Source organism: Phocoena phocoena, chromosome 7 (genome assembly GCF_963924675.1).
Source record: "Phocoena phocoena chromosome 7, mPhoPho1.1, whole genome shotgun sequence".
Taxonomy (NCBI): Eukaryota; Metazoa; Chordata; class Mammalia; order Artiodactyla; family Phocoenidae; genus Phocoena; species Phocoena phocoena.
The window spans coordinates 49498770-49519200 of NC_089225.1; the positions used below are offsets into that span (position 1 = coordinate 49498770).

Sequence of the window (20431 nt, forward strand, 5' to 3'; positions counted from 1 at the left end):
AACCTGCCTATCTGAGAGCCGACACTAGAAGAGGACAGAAAGTCTCCATAAAATACAATGGGAAAACAAGTATGCTAGGACATGAAAGAGCGTGGATTTGTTTTTTTGGATGGGGAAAGGGAAAGAGGAACAGGTGTCAAAGGTCAAAGATATTCTTTCCCCCTGTTCAAAATGCAGATTCTTAAACAGGTAAAAGTGGAAAATACCCCAGCCCCTGAATAAAGAAAATGATTTCTCAGAAACCTGGATCAAAATAAACCAGGGATGAATTCAGGTTCACTTCCTATGCAAACTCAATCCAGCACAGTGGCCCCTGGGAACCCTGCTGGTAAGGATTCTGAGGTTGCATCCAGACTTAGGCAGAGTTTGGAGGATATGGACCAGAACAGGCGTTTGTAACAAGCTCCTGTGTTTGTCTTTACACACTAAAATTTAACCTGTAGCAAATAGCTATTTACAGTGTGTACATGACTACTAATCATACCCATGATAATTGTTAATTGGGCACTTATTTTCCAACAGGCACTTGTTTACCTAAATCATTCAATCTTTATTACAATTCTATGTTGCATACAAGTAAACTAGAAAAAAAAAGAGGTTTTTTTTTAAATTGCTCAAGATCATGGAGTTATTAGCAAATATTAAATACAGGATCTAAGGCAAGTATTCTATCTCCAGAGGATGCATTCTTCATCATACTCCAAGGTAGTGCTTAAGACTTAAATAACTTACATATATTCAATTGGGCATTATTTTCCATTGGATAATCATGATTTGCCTCTTTGGGCAAGGTTCATCAAGAACACAGAATCATTATTTCAAAGATATCTGAGGCATGAAAAATAAGAAAGTTACATAGCAGTTAAAAAATTGGGAACTCAAGTAAGAGCTGAAGATTAGGGGAATTAGAGCAGGGAGGTTAGCCTGGAAGGGCATTAGAAACACTTTAGGTGAATAAGGAAATCTGCATTTTTTTAGTCGTCCAAATTGAAAAGTAAAACCAACAAGTCATAACTAGGATCATTTAAATCTCAAGCTACTGGAGAGACAGGCTCTAGACACAGGGTGTCACAGTTGGCAACAGCTTAACATTATCTAACAAATTTCCTGTAGAGCTTGAAATTTCATTACTTCTCAAGTCCAGTATATAGTCAAGTAGGTTTGAATGTACTCAAGATGACACATTTTGAGATATGCCGTGGAAAATGTCTTATGAAGAAGGATAAACTTTCAAAATCCATAATTTAAAATCTGAACTTTTAGAGGCTAATAATGATGATGAATTCAATAATAAACACAACACCTAACACTTTTTTAGGGCTTACCAACTCAAATACTGTGCTAAATGATTTAAAGAGACTAGCTTATGTATTCCTTATTACAACCTATGAGGTAGCCTCAAGCTCCTGAATATTATACCATGTAAACCACAGATATGAATTAGAAAAAGTGTATTTTTTCTCATGTAGTTATGACTATAATGTCACGAACAAAAACCAATGATAATTAAGAATATTAAAATGTTACCATCAAATGGTCTTTGGATAACACAGTTTAAGTGCACTAAATTTCATGCTTTTTAGGAAGGATTTATGGGCTAGGTGGCAGAGTAACTTTATGGATGGTTAAAATAGTCTATTTCAGTAACCAAATAATTTATAGACTAAATCATTAATTATAAAAGACTGCTGGATACTATGACATCACAAACTTCCTCTGGATACTACAGGGTATGTAAATTCTTCAGAAGCATGGCTCAGTATCCCAGGGGAGACAAACTGGGTATTAACCCCAATAGGAATGTGGGTTTTATCCCTGAAATAGACAAAGACAGGAGAAGGAAGGTAGACTTATGAATAACAAGACTGGGATTCTTGTCTTGGCTCTGCCTTGAACCAGCTTTATAACTATAGATAAAGTCGCTTCCTCTTAATGGCTTTCTCAGTTCGGAAATGAGGTGCTAAATGGGGCAGGTCTATTATACTCCCTTTTACAATGTTATAATTCAACATACTAAGAATATGATTTTTGCCAGCGACTAAGGAGATCCATGTAGGGAGAGTCACAGGCTTTGAGAAAAGAAAAAACGACCAGGTAAGAAATGATTCCTCCCAACTACTAAGAGGAAAGCAGTATTTGGTAAACTCAACCAAGCTACCAAAGTGCTTTAACACCCAGAATCTCAAGCGTATTCAGAAAGTCTGCCAGGCAGTTAGGGTTTTACAACTCTAATCTTTGTAGGCAGAAAAATGGGTAATTGAATTAGTTTTCATTTTCACATGAGACTAGACCCAGATTACTGTTCCTGAGCGGGGTATGTGAAATCAAATTTTCTACCTTCAAGCCAAATCAACCACACCTTTTGAATTTTGGATTACTTCTTCCATGTAAAGATTTTTTAAATAAAAAATAAAATATTTGATTCCTTACTTTGTGATCTTGGAAATAATTTTTTTGGCTACGTAAAATATATATGTTCATAATTTATGTAATCATCTATTCATTCAATAAGTAAGTATTGAACATTTACTCTGCACCTAGTACTGGTCGTATGGTGTGCATGCCCACACATACACACACACATACACACACACAGAGCTGTGTATCTTTGTTCCAAAATCCACTATAAATTCATGGAGGATAGTTCTTGATATAAGGTTAAGAAGATAGAAGATGTTTGGGAAATACCTGTCAAATACTTTCAAATATGACCTAAAGAAAGGAAAAGTATTTTAAAGTGATATCTTAAAACTTTAAAGAGATGCCATAAAAAATGCTTTGTGATAAAACTCACTTATGATTATTATATTCCATATTAATAAAAATACAGCTCAATAATGCTTTGGATATATGCAACCAGGTGTGGGGAAGGAGGATACAAAAAAAGTTTTAATAAAAGTTTCCCGTTTTCAATGAGTTTACAGTACTATTTGATGCATACAATAATTTCTCAAAAAAATTAAGATACAAGGCTAAATAATAAATCTAGGAAAAGGCATAAAATTGTGTGGGGTCCAAAATGAGATCATATCAGGCTTCCCTGGTGGCACAGTGGTTGGGAGTCCGCCTGCCGATGCAGGGGACGCGGGTCCGTGCCCCGGTCCGGGAGGATCCCGCGTGCCGCGGAGCGGCTGGGCCCGTGGGCCATGGCCGCTGGGCCTGCGCGTCCGGAGCCTGTGCTCCGCAGCGGGAGGGGGCGCAGCGGTGAGAGGCCCACGTACCGCAAAAAAAAAAAAAAAAATGAGATCATATCTGTTTGAAGAGAAACTAGGAATGATGCAACAGCTACCACTTCTGAGCACTCTGAGTACTGTTCTAAGCATCCTACATGTGTTAATTCATTTAACCCTCACCTAACCCTATGCTGTAAGGGCTAGTAATTTTACACGCGAGGAAGCTGAGGGCTATGACTTGAAGTACGTGTTTAGGATTTTGACTGAAGAAGGAAACCCCAAGCAAAATCATGCAGGTTGTGAGTGTATGTGGCCCAGAAGGAAACTGGCTTGGTTCAGGCACAGGAGCCCTAGCAAGCCCAGGAGAGACAGCTGGCCAGGGCCATGGTGTGAAGGCTTTATGTATGGTCCACAATTCAAATCTACGTTGGGGATCAAGGATACTTCAAAGGAGAAGTATGATTAAGATTGAACCTAAGTAAAATTAATCAAACAAGTGGATTAGAGTAGATGGAAAATGGAGGCAGAGACACCAGTGGGGAATCCACGCGGAATGGTTTTGGCAAGAAGTAGAGAGGGCAAAGGGAAAGGTGACGAACAAGAGCTGTGGATTCAACAGACACTGTGAAAGGTATATGACTTTACAACTGATAACAAACAGGGAATAAAGGAAGGGAAGACTTAAAGATACCTGGTACTTTCAAATTTCGCTAAATGGATTATATCAGTTATGAAGAACCAGTAAGTAAAACCTTACCATATGAACCTTCAGTAAGCTACAGTATAAGTTCACATACACACAAACTACTCATTAGTATGCAGTATTAGAATAAACTTAGGACAGCAAAAAATCTGAAATTTTAACTCATTTCGTACTAGTTAATAACATGAAACAAAATGTGTATAAAACAATCTTACCCCTTTGCTGTATTCACTATCTGAATCACTGCTAAGTTCCTCAGTATTCATAATTTCCAAATCAGATTCCCCGGGTGCAATTGGCACTGTCACTGTGAGGCTGGCATTATGAATAAATGATTGACAATCACTTTCTTCCACCAAGTATTTGTCCATGCTGTTTCCAAAACCACTGGTTTTATCTTTTTCTTTGTGAAAATTGTGATCCTTGCTCATTTCAGCAAGTGTGTGGTTAGAGATGTAGTTTTCCTTCTTATAATTTAGATCTTCTGTTCGTCTTATCTCTTTGGAAATCTTTGGTTTTGTGGAAAATGCTTTTAGAAAAAATTCACGTAAGGTTTGTTTCACATAATTTATTCCCTTCTTAATTCTAGCCACTGCAGTCTGGAGGTTGTTTGCATCAGTGTCTTCTTCAATTGCTGTAAGATTGTCTGAACTAAATGAGCTCAATAATAAAGCAAGAAATAGGTTGAGGACCTATGTCAGGGTGGGGATAGGGTGTGGAGAAAAAGGGAGACAGGAAATAAAAACGAAAATAAGTGCAGTTTTCTGAAATACAGGCCAAAATCCAAACCAGCAATGAAGAGCCCTGCACTTCTTCACCCATAGATGAGAACATATGATAGGTGTAGAGGAGAAGCTAGAGTCCTCATCAGTCTCTCCATGTCTGAGCTTCTGTGAACTCTGGAGAACAGAGATCAGCCATACCCTTAAAGGGTATGAGGAGCAAAGAGAATGCTCCCTCACCATTACCAGGATGTCATTCCTACGTTCCTTTCTACAGCAGGAATCCCTTGTCTAAATTCCCTTTTATGGGTCTAAATAGCTCTTCTAACACTACCTTTAATTGATATTTGTTACCTGTGAGAAACAAGTAGAACAAGAAAATTGTGACTAGTGTCTATTGTGCTGAAGGTAACTTAAGCCAAGATCTGTGTTCACTTTTCCCAGGAGATAAATGTCACTTATTACAACAAATGGAACACATAATACTTGCAGAGCACCTGTAATAAAATATTCTGTCCGAGATTTTTGCCAACTTGCAACTTAATGAGGCTTTTTTTTTTTTTTTTGGTTGCACCATGTGTTATGCGGGATCTTAGTTCCCTGGCCAGGGATCAAACCCGTGCCCCCTGCAGTGGAAGCATGGAGTCCTAACCACTGGACTGCCAGGGAAGTCCCTTAATGAAGCTTTTAAAGCAAAGAAAAAGACCTGCCCACTGAACCCAATTCAAATGAGACAATGGCATTATGATTGGGTGGCTTCACTGCCAATCATTTTCGCCCCAGACAACTCCAGGTCAAGACAACTCCGACTTGAAGCAAAGTTCTGTTTGTGTGCAAACTATTTCTGTTTTTCCTCCTGGAGGTAAGGGTCCAGGTGAACTGAACATTGTGGAAAAAAAAAAAAAGAATTTTTACAGAGGGCTGAAAATACGTAAATCATATTTTAAAAGTGTTTTATATAAAAAACAAAAAGATAATTGAAATAAACTTTCATTTAAGTCTCTTCATGGCCAAAAACATCTACCTCATATTTAAACAATCAAAATTAGACCAAACTGAGGAAAAGGGACTCACCCCTGATTTTGGTCACACCTAAAACAATTTCTCAGAAATGTAAGTAGAAAAGCACAAGTTAAAAATGTCTGTGTTGGGCTTCCCTGGCTCAGTGGTTGAGAATCTGCCTGCCAATGCAGGGGACATGGATTCAAGCCCTGGTCTGGGAAGATCCCACATGCCGCGGAGCAATTAGGCCCGTGAGCCACATCTACTCAGCCTGCGCGTCTGGAGCTTGTGCTCTGCAACAAGAGAGGCCGCGACAGTGAGAGGCCCACGCACCGCGATGAAGAGTGGCCCCCGCTCGCTGCAACTAGAGAAAGCGCACACACAAAAATGAAGACCCAACACAGCCAAAAATAAATAAATAAACATTAAAAAAAAAATGTCTGTGTTAATATGTCTAGTTTAAGAGAAGAATCTGAGAGGGAGGGGGAAAAGAAAAGCATAGAAAACAATTTGATGAATCATTAAGGAATTCATAATTGGTTATTTTCATTTTGGTTTTTATTGTCAATGAAAAATATATTTCACTATGAAATGCATGTTTGTTTATGTGTATGTTTTAATAGGAATGTTGATGGGAAGCCAAGGGCTCATTTTACCCTTTAGTCTCCCTAATCAATGCAAATGTTAATAGATTTCTTTTTTTCCTTCAAATTTTTAATTAGATTTCATTTTTCCAGCTTTACTGAGAGATTAATTGTCATACAACACTGTGTAAGTTCAAACATGTTGATTTGATATCCTTATATATTAGGGAATACCTCCATCATGTCTCATAATTACCATTATTTTCTTGTGGTGAGAACATTTAAGTCTACTCTCTTAGCAACTTTCAAGTTGGCATGTGGGCTGCAAGGACAAAAAAAATGAGCAACTTATATTCAAGCCAGTGGGGAGTGAAGGTACTAACCATATGGCTATTATCACAGACAACCTCCTGGGATACCTGATGAAGAGTCTGATGCTAGGTTGACCAACTAATCCAAACCAACATGGTGGCTTTGAAAATTGAATTGAGTCATTGAAGAGCATCTTATCCCAATTATCTCCTGCCTCTAAGCTTGAAAATTCCTACCAACAGGTACGTATAAGAAAGGACGAAACAAACAGTGAAGGCATACAAGCTAGGAAAACACTAATGGAGAAGCAGATCACTTGTAAAAGAGATGCTATAGAGCAGTGGTGGGCAAACTTTTTCTGTAACAGGGCCCGATAATAAATTATTTAGGTTTTGTAGGACAAAGAATCTCTATGGACACTATTCAGACCTGTCTGTGTAGAGTAAAACAGCCAAAGACAATATGTAAATGAATGAGCATGTCCGTGTTTCAATAAATTTTGCTTATGGAAACTGAAATTTGAATTTCATATAATTTCCATGTGCCAAAAAAGATTTTTCTTTATTTATTTTTAACAATTTAAAAATGTAAAAAACGTTTCAGTTTTGCAGGGCCATGCAAAAACAAGCAGTGTGTGGGATTTGGCCCATGGGCCATATTGTTTGCTGATACTTGTTATAGGTGCTAGTCTTATTTGTGACTTTAACAGAGCAGGACAAGTCCTTCCATTTGCCTTGTTCCACTATAACTTCATTTTTGTTATTGTTAATTTAATCATATTCTATTTACTAGTATAGCTTCACATTGGAATCAACACTTAAGAGACATGAAAACCACAGATGTAATTCATATGACATCACTATCAAAATGAAAGAATAAAATAGAAAACTTTCCATTAAAATAAAATATTGTGAAAAATATAAATATAGGTTATCTGGCACAGAAATGTAGACAATATTTCATTTTCTTTTCTGTTCTTCACTGAATTAAAATAGTCAATATTCCATTATAATTAACAGTTTTAGATCTAATTAATCCTATAATTATAAAAGTAACTGATCATATCATCATATAAAATTTTCTATGGAGAATTTTAAATGTATGAATATCAGATTACATACCACCAGGTTTCCAATGACCATGACCATCATGTAAACAATAAGGCACATGGCTTGACCAGCGACCTCCATGCAGTCCCACATGGTCTCTATCCACTCTCCACACAGCACTCGGAACACAATCAGGAAGGAGTGGAAGAAGTCATTCATGTGCCAGCGTGGGAGTGTGCAGTCTTCATTGATCTTGCAGACACATTCTTTGTAGCTCTTACCAAAGAGCTGCATGCCGACCACGGCAAAAATGAAGACGATGATGGCCAACACCAAGGTGAGGTTACCCAGAGCCCCCACTGAATTGCCAATGATCTTGATCAGCATGTTCAGTGTTGGCCAAGATTTTGCCAACTTGAAAACTCGGAGCTAAAAGTCAACACAAAGCTTAATATTAATTTTTATGAAAAAGTTCTCAATGTTTCCAATCTTGAATTTTGCTCCAAAATTTAGTTCTAAAATATTGTCATTATTACCTAGCTAAAATCGATTATTTCTACTTTTCATTTTGATCTACTCTCAATATTCCTGTTATTTTGTTATACTTGCCACCATATAATTACCACACAAATTTTGAAGGAACTGTAATTTTAGTTCAGGATTGTTATAGAACCTCTATCAGATATTATATCCTTTAAATTGAAAATTTATCCTTAATTCTATTTTCTGATACTTTCATAATTTTTTTCATGCTGACACAGGGAGAAAGCCTAACATGTTAGAGGAAAAAAGCATTAGAAAGTCTTTACTTTTTAATATTTTTGATATCAGATAACAATTTTGAGGGTATAATCTTTATCAAATACACAAAGTACTGAACATATTATAATGGTTGAAATTCTATAAACCATAAGCTTATTGCGATATAAATCATCGCCCTACCATTATACTAGCATACAACTGAATATGTCTTCAAGATCCTAAAATTAAGATATCTCTGTGATTTTGAGCTCTAAGTACCTGTTACTGAATGGGCTTTATTTTACTAGATATTGAGACCTAATCTTGTCTTTTGATTCAAACCTCCAAAAGTTTTAAATAATAATAATGCAAAACCAAAGAAACACCCCTTTATATACAGAATATAATGGTAAGGTTGGTCTATATTTACCAGTCTGAATGATCGTAGAACTGACAATCCTTCCACATCTGCTAGAAAAAGCTCCACTAAGCTTAAAGTCACAATAAGACTGTCAAAAATATTCCATCCTACTTGGAAGTACTCATATGGATCCATGGCAATTAGTTTTAAAACCATTTCAGCTGCAAAGATGCCAGTAAAGACCTACATGAAAAAATATAATATTTTTCTAGTATTATTAGAAGGTATGGAATCAAGCTAACGATAATAATGACTATATGTTTAGCATTTACTGTGTTTCAGACAATGTGCTAGATACTTTATAAACATATTATTATTTCATTCAATCCTACAAACCAAGTATCGCTAGTCCTATAGCTCTAATACAAGCATCGAAGGGTTATGAAGCTCTAACTCACCTATCAGCTCTTATCACCTTTAGATAGCATCATAGAAAAGCATACTAAAATTTCAGATAAATAAAACCTTAGAAAATTAACACAGGCAATCTTTGCAAAACAAGTTTTGTGGGTCAACAAGTTATTCTGGAAGATAATATAAAGGAAACAGACTGATACAAAAATTTTGAACCAGGCTTTTCTGGTCTGACTACTCTTAGGGTAATAAAGAACAAATTGACTCACTCTTTAAAGATTTATCAGTAAAGGAAAAAGTATTTAATTGATACAGTAGCAGGTAAAGTAAGACTGCCAAAGCTCTGACACAAAAGTGCATCACAAAACATCATTAATTCATGACATGGCATCAAAGGACTCATTTAAAAAGGCAACAGTGAAAGACTTATGAATCATTCGGGTACAATTTGATTCAAAGAAACTGAGCAAAGAAGGTTCAAAGGGAAATAGTTAGCTCTATAACTGCGTGAGTCATTTTTAAAATAATGCAGCATCAGGAAGACTAGCAGGGACCACCCAGACTTGGGATTGTAGTTATAGACAAGAAACATGGTGAGTCTTTTTTGGATTCACAGTGATGCAGCCAACTCAGTAAGAAGGTACTGATTTTCATAATCTGGACCTCACCAACAATTAGAAACTAGACAGTCCTGCCTTTTTCCAGTGAGGAATACAGCGAAAGAAGAATGCTAACTTAGAGCACATGAGTTTTAAACATCCTGACTGGGAATATTCATAAGAAATTTTAGAGACGATCAACTCAGAAACACTCTTTGACTTCAAAGATCAATTGGTTTGGGACCACGGCAAAAGTAAAATTATCTTATACAGACATTTGCAAAGACATCCAGAGTTTTTTATGATTTATGAAGAGTCATAAGTTGGGACCTTTTGGCTGTGAAATAGTACTTCTGCCTGGTTCATGCAGATTGTTGGAAACTAGCACTTTCTATTTGCCGTAAGGCATTAATTAACTTGAGTGTGATCAACACTGCACATTAAAGAGCATCAACTTTCCTACTAGAATCCTTCTAGTCTGCCCTTATGTCTTCTGTGTCTAGTTTAATCATTCTGGTTTCTAAATATTCTTGTTCTTAAGGCTTTTTTCTGCTGATTCATTGAAAGCATGATGGTGATGATGACAATAGGTTTGATTTGTTGAGTACTTACTATATGCCAGGATGATAAGTAGAAAGTTTTTATTCCTTTCAATAATATGATATATAAATTATTATTATCATTATATTAAAGAATTATTATTATTTTATAAAATATTATAATTATATAAATGAGAAAATTAAAGCTTATAGATATTAAAACATTTTCCCAAGGTCATATAACGAGTAAGAGGCAAAACCAGGATTCAAACTCAGGACTTTGGGCCTCCAAAGGTCTAGATTCTTTACCTATTATGTCAAAACAAAGTATCCATAGCTTTTCTGAAAACATGTAGGGTATGTACTCACAAGGAAGCTGCAGTGTAATTATAAAATGGGTAAGGAAGTATCAAATTTTCAAAGTGTTGCTGCTAAGAGACATGCCAGCAGAAGAACAGAACACACTATCAACTCCCAAGATGTGACTCGTTATGGAAATAGTACTGTTATTTATAGGCCTCAATATTACTGCAAAATTATTTAAAAATAGTAACTATCACCAGAAACTTGACTCTGTACAATGATTCATACTGTGAATTCTGGAGATGCCTAATTACCTAACTAAATATCCATCTGACTTCAAAAAAAGAAACGACAATCATGACAAACAAAGAGAGCAGCTCTGGGAACATAACTCACATTAAGAGACTTACCAAATTTCCCACAGTGAGCACATTTTTGAATTCATCAGTCATTGGGTGATGTTCCATAGCCATGAACAGAGTATTTAAAACTATGCAAATGGTAATAGCAAGATCTACAAAAGGATCCATTACAATAAAATAGATAAGTCTTTTGAATTTTATCCAATATGGAGAGCAATTCCAGATCAAGAATGTGTGTGCAAATCTGTACCACCAAGGTGGACATTTTTGTCTGGACTCCTCGAGTTCTGGGAGAAAAAACAACAGAGAACACCAAGTCAATCATTTGCATATTGTATACTTTTTATTCCTCACCAGATACAAATCAGCAGTATACTTTAACACTGAAACAAGTCTTCTGTTTAGACTTTGCAAATTTAACAGTACTGTTTCTATGAAAGCATAGCATGTTACATAAAAATCTTAGATCACACATTCATTTACTAGATCAACCAAGGAGAAGGCAGTGAAATTAATGAATGAGAGCAGATATGGATATCTCTGAGAGAAACATATACTTAACATGTGACAGTAAACAAGAGAAATGATGTTTTCTTAATGGAGATATGTATATTTTTAAGATAAATGTATGTATACCAGTATACATACTTTCCCCTGTGTCCTTAACCCATTACAACAATAACACACTTCTACTCTCTCCAGGAAAAGCTCTTGCTAGTTCACAGGTGAAAACAATCCCAGAACCAAGAGACTGGAAATAATTTATAGAGTGACTCATGCAATAGGCACTAAACAGCATTAGCCCATTTAGTTCTCATCATAAATTTAGGAGGTGGGTGAAAACTTTGACTGGGCCCATCATGGGTATGTCGGGGGATGAGGTGGTAGCCCGTGGACAAGGTAAGACCTGGGGCACATTGTGGGGAGAGAAGGTGGGAGCCAATACATTTTTAAAATTGCCACCCTTTGACCGACCACTACTATTCACATCATATTCTCTGAACTGCTTTCTCTAATTCCTTTGGATCACAATCTTAACAGATGTCATGTCACATATTACCATTTTGCAATTTTATAGAAGGTGCTCAGAGGCAGCAATGTATAAACACCTGGAAGTTTGTATTATTTTCTCACATTTTAGAAAGATGATCAATTCCAAGAGACTAGGTAAAGTTTCGAAGAATACATAGTGAGAGAACCACACAGGCCTGGGTTAACCTCCCTTTCTTCATTTAGTACCATAAAGCTATCTATCTTTGAAAGGCATATCACCCAAAGCCTGTCTTTAATCACAAATAACTTTATCCACTTTTTAAGCACATAAAGACAATTCCTTTAGTGTCCATTGGTTAGCCTTACCATTGTTTATAAACCATTTTATATTCTTTGAATTCTTTCTAAGAACTTGCTATATCTATTTAAGGCTGACAAGGACTTACCTGAATTTTGTTAAAAATCTGTATGGCAAAGAGAATATTATTGCGTACCTTCTACAGTGTTTGTTAATATGCTTGCCCTACTCATTGCCCTTTGTCTGAGATTGGGATCATTTAACATATCCTCAGAGAGGAGGTAAGAACTGGAACGTCTTTTCTTGTGTATTTGATTGTTTGTACCCTGAAAAAAAAAAAAGATGATTAATTACAGTTTTAAGAATGGAATTCTAATAAATTATAGGTAGAAAATAAAATCTTGCTCACATAGTTGTAGTGAATAATTAAAAGTAGAGTCTAGATTGTTGATTTGAATCATGGCTCTGCTACTTACAGGCTGTGTATCATAGGAGAGTTACTTAACCTCTCTGTCTCCATTTCATCATTGGTAAAATGGGGATTACCATAGCACTTGCCTTACAATCTTGCTATGAGTATTAAATGAATTAGTACTTAGGAAATAAAAAATAAAATGAGCTGCTTTCATTGTTAAATTCACTATCATTATCTATCTTTCAGGGTTTCCAATTTATTCAGATAGTTTTACTATGTAAGAATCCTACATGTAAACAGCTAAACAATTGTTGTAAGTGGCGTGTGTATAAAGGGGTAGAACCCAGATTTCTAGGTTAAATTAAATTTCTGTAGTTATTCTTTGTTAAAGTTCAGCAATAACAGAGGCAACTGTAATGATTGTTTCTCACTGCCAAGGAAGATCTCATGAGGCTATGAGGATAAATGGCTCAGTTGGAAAAGGACAATTAAGACTGATGGAAACTGTAGCAAAATGGAGAATATAAGCTCCATCTAAAAGAGGTGACCACTCTCCAGCTCTAAAGGATTGCTGCTATGCAGGAATATGAGCTCAGTCTTACCAGGTATACCCATTTTTATGTGAAGATGTCTTATTTCTAAATCTTAGCAACTAATTCAAAGTTAAAACACTATGCCAGTTCAGTGCAGGCCAACAATACACACACACACACACATGCTCACACACATATATATACATACAAACAATTATACAAGTCTACATTTATCATCTATCTATCTAGTTGTGTGTGGTATGTATGTACATGTGTATACACACGCACACACCATTCTACATATATATAGATACACAGATCTAGAGTTGTAAAGTTGTACAGTTGTTTAGATATAGTTATATTTGTGTATATATTAAAACATTGACAAGCAGGCAAAAATATGTATGTGTGTATGTATGCAGGTATGTGTATGTGCAAAGACACACACACATATCTGCAGGTGGCTTTATATAGAAATCTTTCTATAACCATGTTTTCTCTGATATACTCTCTAATTTACTGACTTTCCAGAAGCAGAGATTTCTTTTTCCCCCAAACAATCAGCTGTGTTGATTAAATAATTTGTTCTCCATGTAGACATGTCTCAGGTGTCACGTTTATATTATTTCTCATGCAATCTTTTCATCTAAACTGTACATTATTCCACACTATTATGTTTTGCATTTCTATTGAATCTTACAGTATCCACCAATTACTCAAGTTTTGTAGTTTTAGTTTCAGGATTTAGAGTGCTACTGATTTTTCTGTGGGTAAAAATAAAGTATTAAATGAAACATTTCATTTAAAAATAGGAACTAATCTCCAAATCTGATACACATTATATAATCTTTTACAGGTAATAAACATTGTTGAAAAGCAAAACACAACAAAGATCTGATTCTATGGAAATTTAACATGCTTGTTTGATAAGGAAAAACACCTTCACAGAGGGCTGAAGCTGTATTGTGCAAGCATAGAGGTCACAGGTGACCTAAAAGCACATGCATTCTTTCAAACCAAACGAAAATATGTGTGTGGCCATGGGTCTGATGGAACTTTATTCTCACTTGAAATACTACATTGTCTGCAACTGTGAATTTATGAACAGGTAGCCCAAGTTCAAAGTCAAAGCCTTGCTGATACTGAGTAATGCAGTGAAACATAGTGAGTGGCCTTAAGAGGTTACCTAGATACTCCATAAACCAGAAAGACTTTCAAGCCTCATCACACCCTTTTCTCAAACCACTCAATGATTCCTAAAGGTGTGTTTCTAACATAAAAGGTATTGCAAGATGCAGAGGCATTCACAGGACCAGAGAGAAGGCACCTCCAGCAGAGAGACTGATGGATGCAAGAGTAAGGGCCGAGCCATGCCTGAGGTATTTAAAACGTCCTTACGCTGTCATCAGAAGTTGCCTTATCTATTATCACCTCTGGCAGAAGCTGTCCATTGGGGAGCATGAGGGCTGAGGGTCCATCCACCAAGGAGACCACACCATTGCAGTCCACGGTGCTATGCATCTTCCTGTTCACCGGCAGCCCTGGGGAGGACCTACTGGCTTGGCTGATATTACTGCTGCGCCGCTCCCGAGGTCTGTGGGGCACGAACAGTGAGCCCCTTCTGCTCTCGTTGTCCCCGAAGATGCTATGCTCGTCGTCAGCAAATTCAGTCTCAGATCCAATATCTTTTCCTCGACCTTTGAAACTAAAAAGACTTGTTCTGCTGCTTCGCCTTGCAGAAAACAAGGAGCCATGAATGCTGAGTGGTGACTGCAGAGAAAATAAGAGATGACACGTATCTGCTGAAGCACCCCAAAACAGAAGTTCATTTCCCATAACTTCCACTGAGACCACTGGCTTGAGGGCAGGTGGCTCTGTACAGGTTTAAATGAAACTGCATATTCTTTGGAAGTATCTAATTGAATAAACATTAGTGCTTGCTATATACAGGACAAGGTGGTAGGCATAGTGAATAATGGAAAATGGGTATGACAGGGTCATTACCTTAAAACTAGCTTGGACTGCTCTTGTCATATTTCTTTTTATGGATATCACATGTATTCAAGTTCTGTCTCCCCAACCAGATTATGAAATCTTTGAAGGCAGGGACTTTTATTTTGTATGTATCTGGAAGGGTCTTACAGACTTAAGTAGTAGAAGATAGAAATTTTAAATGATGATGTAGATAAAAAGGATAGGAATTCTGCGTGGGTAACTGAAGAGCAGATTGGGAAGAGTGGAGAGGACAGAGGAATCTTTGTGGATGGGTGGCACCTAAGCTAATGGATAGAGAATGGGTGGTCCTATGCCAGGAGGCAAACAAGGAAGAAAATCATCCCACTTAGAGGAAACCATGTGTAACAAGTAATAAAGCAATGAAAATATAGGGCATGTAGGTGAGAGTAAACAATCATGGGGGACTGAGGGTACATGAAGGTTGAGAAAGGTAGGACTGAGGTGAAGCCAGTCCATGGCATTGGCAAGATGTGGGTCTTGTTCTGTAGTCAGTGGCTACAACAATTCACTCCTCTCCTGAGGTCCCTTCCCTCAGAACACTTTGTTCTATGATGCCACCTCTGGTGATATGCATGTGACGGTGTCAGTGGTACCTGGTTAGGGGTAGAAAATCTCTTTTCACGTGCTCGCCTATGACCTTCAACACCAAGGTGGAAACTTTTTCTCCTGATGCTCTCCTCGGATTCCGATATGGACAATTTCTCATCATCTCCCTTTTCTTCCCCAATGGAGAGTTTCTTTTGATTATTTTTCTTTCTTCTGTTTCTTCTTTCTTTAGCACTTTTAGAGCTCATTTTGGATGTTTCAGAAGAACTCTCGGAGAGGCCCATTATCTGGCTTCTCTCAATGCTTGTATATTCAGCTGCTGCCATTGCTATTGCCTGTTGCACCAAGAGGTTACACACACAGTGAGTCATTTCCAAAGTCTGGGAAACCCTATTATGGGGCACCTGTTTACTACAAATTCAGTTACACTGTTCATGTAATCACGTCCCTTGTAAGGGAAGTAATGTCATTTTCTTTGCACTCTGAATAGAGAGCTTACAAAATATATGTTTATTGCTTCTCCTGCATTGTAATAAAGCCATACTGTGCCTTGGAATTAAACTATTACATACTATTACTATATAGTAAAGCAATTTAAGTAGTATATGTGGAATTTTAAATTGTATACGTAAAAGTTTTAATTTTAGGTAATTCTGGGTCATAAAACACATAAACCATGTAAAAGTTTTAATTTTAGGTAATTCTGGGTCACAAAACACATAAACCATGTGATAATTCATTTGTATGTCTTGTTCGGGTAATTAACTCAATATTATCAATAAATTCAGGTACAGCTATACTTTAATGAAGAATGAATTGTTTGCAAATAAAATGAATTATTACAGAATAATATCTCAAGAAAATGAAAGAGCCTTTTAGGGGTTCTCTAGGAAATTCCTGGGATAGCCTAGTGCTACCCCTTTTATAAAAATTAAATTTTTATTATTAAAATAAAATAATCCTCGTAAAAATTTGGAAAATAAAGATATTGTGAATAAAAAACAAAGATCAGTCAGAAACCTACATCCTAGCAATAATTGGTGTTAACATTTCTTCCACTCTTTAATTTTTAAATTGTTTGTACCCTATATTCTATTTTGTATTCTACAACTTAATATATTGTTATATTAATACCTTTTCCTGTCATAATATTCTTAAAACACATCATTTTATGGCCAAATAATACTCCATGACGCAAACATATCATAGTCCTCTTAAGCATTTTCTAATTTTTGGAAATTTAAATGCTTTCTGATTTTTAATATTATTAAAATACTGTCCTGAACATCTTTCTGCTTCAAAGTTTCTCCGCATCACAGATTACTACCCTCCCCCAAATAGGTTAGATTGCTTGAAGAGATTTGCTAGGTCAAATCATCAAACACGTGTGGAATATTTGAAATTTTGGTTCTCTTAGTACAAGCCTCCTCAAACTTTTCCACTGAAATACCCCTTTGGAGGGAGGAGTAAGGAGAAATCCTCAAGAATTTGTGGCCACAATCATAAGTATGATTTTCTTAACATCTCACACGTTATCTTAAAATCCTTGCAACATTAACCAAAACTGATGAACATTTTGCTTTCTACCCCACAGAGTATCTAACTTTAACATCAAATAATTTTCCCTAAACATTTGTGTACAATTGTTACTCTGGGGAAATACATCATATACATTCTGGGACTTTGCATAATGCCATGCACACAGAGGAATTGTGAGTAACAGGTTTAGGAGGAAGAGTTTAGAACATTCTCCTTGCTGGAGTGAGCTGATTATGTGGGAAGGTGGAATGGGGCAGATGTCAGTTCTAACTCAATCCAGAATTGCTTCCTTTGACCACACCAGAATGAAAATTCAGTTTTCATTTATAAAAATGAAAGGAAACCAGGAAGGAAAATCTCCCCGGGGAAGGCTGAGCATAGGCCACAGGGCTTCTGCTGTTTCCGCTGCTTTTCTACTTCTAGGAAGAATTTTAAACCAAGTAACAATACCTCAGCTTCCTCTTGCTCTTTTTTAAGTCGATCTAACATCTGTTGAAATTCTAACTCTTTCTGCCTAGCTTCTTCGATGTTTGCCTGGTTCTGTTCTTCATAGGCCATGGCAACCACTGCCAGGATCAAGTTTATTAGATAAAAGGATCCCAGGAAAATCACCACAACAAAGAAGATCATGTAGGTTTTCCCAGCAGCACGCAGTGTCTAGGGAAAAATGGTAATTATTATTTTAATAACACAAAGGGTTTTTTTGGTAAATCATTTCAACTTGAATGGCATATTAGGTATGTAAATCGTACAGCTCTGTATACTCTGTTATCAAAAATATAAAGGAATAAAACTGTATCTTCATCGAAAACAATCAGTATTAAAATACACACTTTTTCAGTACAAAAGATATAGCAATTAATTAAGCTTGTACTGAAATTAAGTTTGATTCTTGACTATTAGTAAGCATAATAATAACCCTAGATTTTTTCTCCCTTAATCTGAAAATTACTCAAAAACTAGCTGCTTTACTCATTTTCAAATTATAGGACTAGACAATTTCCATAGTATCATTTACTGATAAAATCATATCTTTAAGAAGTATTAATGATTATGTTAACACAAGGTAGATAGCCTTATTATATGAATTTATGCATTCATCTTTTATGTATTTTAAATCAACATTTATTAAAAAAATTTAAATGTAATACATGGTAAAAAATTCAAATGGTACAAACAGATATTAAATGAAAAATAAGTCTCTTTATTCTATCGCTGATGCATGGTAACTCAATTGCCTTTTCTATCAGTTACTGTTGTTACTGATTTCTTCTTTTGGATAAATTCTTTGTAGTGGAATTCTTAGGTCAACAGGTATATTCATTTTAATTTTCATAGAAATTGCCATGGTATCTTCTCCAGTGGTTCCCAGAAATGTGTGAGAAAGTCTACCTCCCCACATCTAGTCAGACAGTATCTCTCCTTTGATCAACTTTTTGATTTTGGTCATTCCGACAGGTGAAAAGTTATATGTCACTCCAGTTTTAATTTGCAGTAAAGGTGAGTATTTTTTTGCATACTTAAAAAGTCACTTGTATTTCTTTTTTTTCCTGTGAAGTAAGATTTTTATATAATTTCTACATTCATTTATAATATTCTCAGAAATTAAACAGACATAAAACAGGCCAAAAGAAGAATCTGTAGCAATTTGAGAAGTGATTCGTTATTTTTTATAATATAGAATAATCATTTTTGATCTCCTTCCTCTTGGGGTTGGGTACTGATAACATATAGGTGAAAAGATAGAGCCACAATCCCAAGAGGATCACATGTAAGTTAGAGAGGAGATGTTCACATGAATGAAGAATTCCAGTACAAGAGATGGATGCTATAAACTGAAGAACAAAGGGCATGGAAGTGTAGAAGAAGGAACAAGTGAGTTGAGAGAGAAAAACTCAGAGACATGAATTGAGTCTTCCATTCTCATATTAGTTTGCTCAGGCTGCCATAACAAAATGCTATAAATTGGGTAACTTAAACAACAGAAATTTATTTTCTCAGTCCTAGGGGATTGAAATCCAAGATCAAAGTATTGGCAGGTTTGGTTTCTCCTGTGGTCTCTCCCCTTGGCTTGTGGATGGCTACCTTCTCACTGAGTCATCACAAGGTATTTTCTCTGTGTGTATGTGTATCTCTACTCATGTCCTAATGTTTCCTTCTTATAAGGACATCAGATAGGTTTAGGACCCACCCTAATAGCCTCATTTTAGTTACTGCTTTAAAGGCCCTAACTCTAAATATAGTCATTCTAAGGTATTGGGAGTTAGGACTTCAACATATGAATCTGGGGGAGATACTATTCAGTCCAGAACAACTGTACATGGGAGTGCACAAAATAAAGAACAGTGAGCACAGGAGAGCCTGGTGTTTAGGGCACTGCAGGCAGGGAGGCAAGTGTGGAAAGCATAGCGTGTGTAGGAGTGCTGTGAGAGAACATTACAGTATATTTCTTGCTATTTACCTAGGACCCCGTGGGATGCTATATTCAGAAAGGGGGAAAGAGATCTAGAGATCAAAAAGCCCAGAAGAGTAAGAAAATAATTTATGATTTAAGAACTATCCATTCTAATAGTGCTGGAAATAGAACATGTCTATTTTAGTACTAAGACAATAGAGTTTTCTCCATTCTAAATTGAATAAAACATCTCATATATAAGGCTGGTAGGGAACATACATCAGATTTTTGTGCAATGAATGCAATGAATGTTTCTCTTGGCACTCACCTGTTGGTAAAGGTTTTCCCAGTAATCCTGGGTCATTAGCCGAAACAAGGCTAAGAAGGCCCAACTGAAAGTATCGAAGCTCGTGTAGCCATAATCAGGGTTCTTGCCAACCTTCACACAGGTGTACCCTTCTGGACACTGACTACATGTGAAAAAGGATATCACAAGTCAGAGTACCTTCAGGATGCAAGCTAAAGGGTACTACAGAGAAGTCAGAAACTCAAGGTTTCCTTTCCAGGGGGACAATATTGAATAATGATTAAGAACACATTATTTGGAGTCAGCAAGAACTGGGTTTGAATCCCATCCTTACTTTTTACTAGTTGTTGACTTTGTCAAATTACTTAAATTCTCCAAGGCCGGGTTCTTTCTTTCTGTGAGACAAGATAATAATACCTACCTCCAAAGGTTAAGAGTTGAAGGAAATATATATATATATAATATATATAAATATATTATTTATATATAAATATATAACATATATTATATATTATATATAAATAT

General features: G+C 36.2%; 1 protein-coding gene across 4 annotated transcripts in view; it reads right to left on the reverse strand.

The window, feature by feature from the left end:
- Positions 1 to 20431, reverse strand: part of SCN9A (sodium voltage-gated channel alpha subunit 9) — an 83256-nt gene that overhangs the window by 46302 nt on the left and 16523 nt on the right. For 2 of the 4 annotated variants that reach the window (XM_065880853.1, XM_065880852.1), the window contains exons 8-16: positions 19928 to 20069; positions 17655 to 17861; positions 15713 to 16000; positions 14535 to 14873; positions 12352 to 12481; positions 10913 to 11151; positions 8717 to 8890; positions 7618 to 7974; positions 4092 to 4568 (exon numbers count right to left, since the gene is read on the reverse strand). In XM_065880853.1, the coding sequence (XP_065736925.1) occupies positions 4092 to 4568; positions 7618 to 7974; positions 8717 to 8890; positions 10913 to 11151; positions 12352 to 12481; positions 14535 to 14873; positions 15713 to 16000; positions 17655 to 17861; positions 19928 to 20069 (2353 nt within the window). Of the gene's footprint in view, positions 1 to 4091; positions 4569 to 7617; positions 7975 to 8716; positions 8891 to 10912; positions 11152 to 12351; positions 12482 to 14501; positions 14874 to 15712; positions 16001 to 17654; positions 17862 to 19927; positions 20070 to 20431 lie in introns of all 4 variants that reach the window. The other 2 variants (XM_065880850.1, XM_065880851.1) reach the window with 1 other exon arrangement.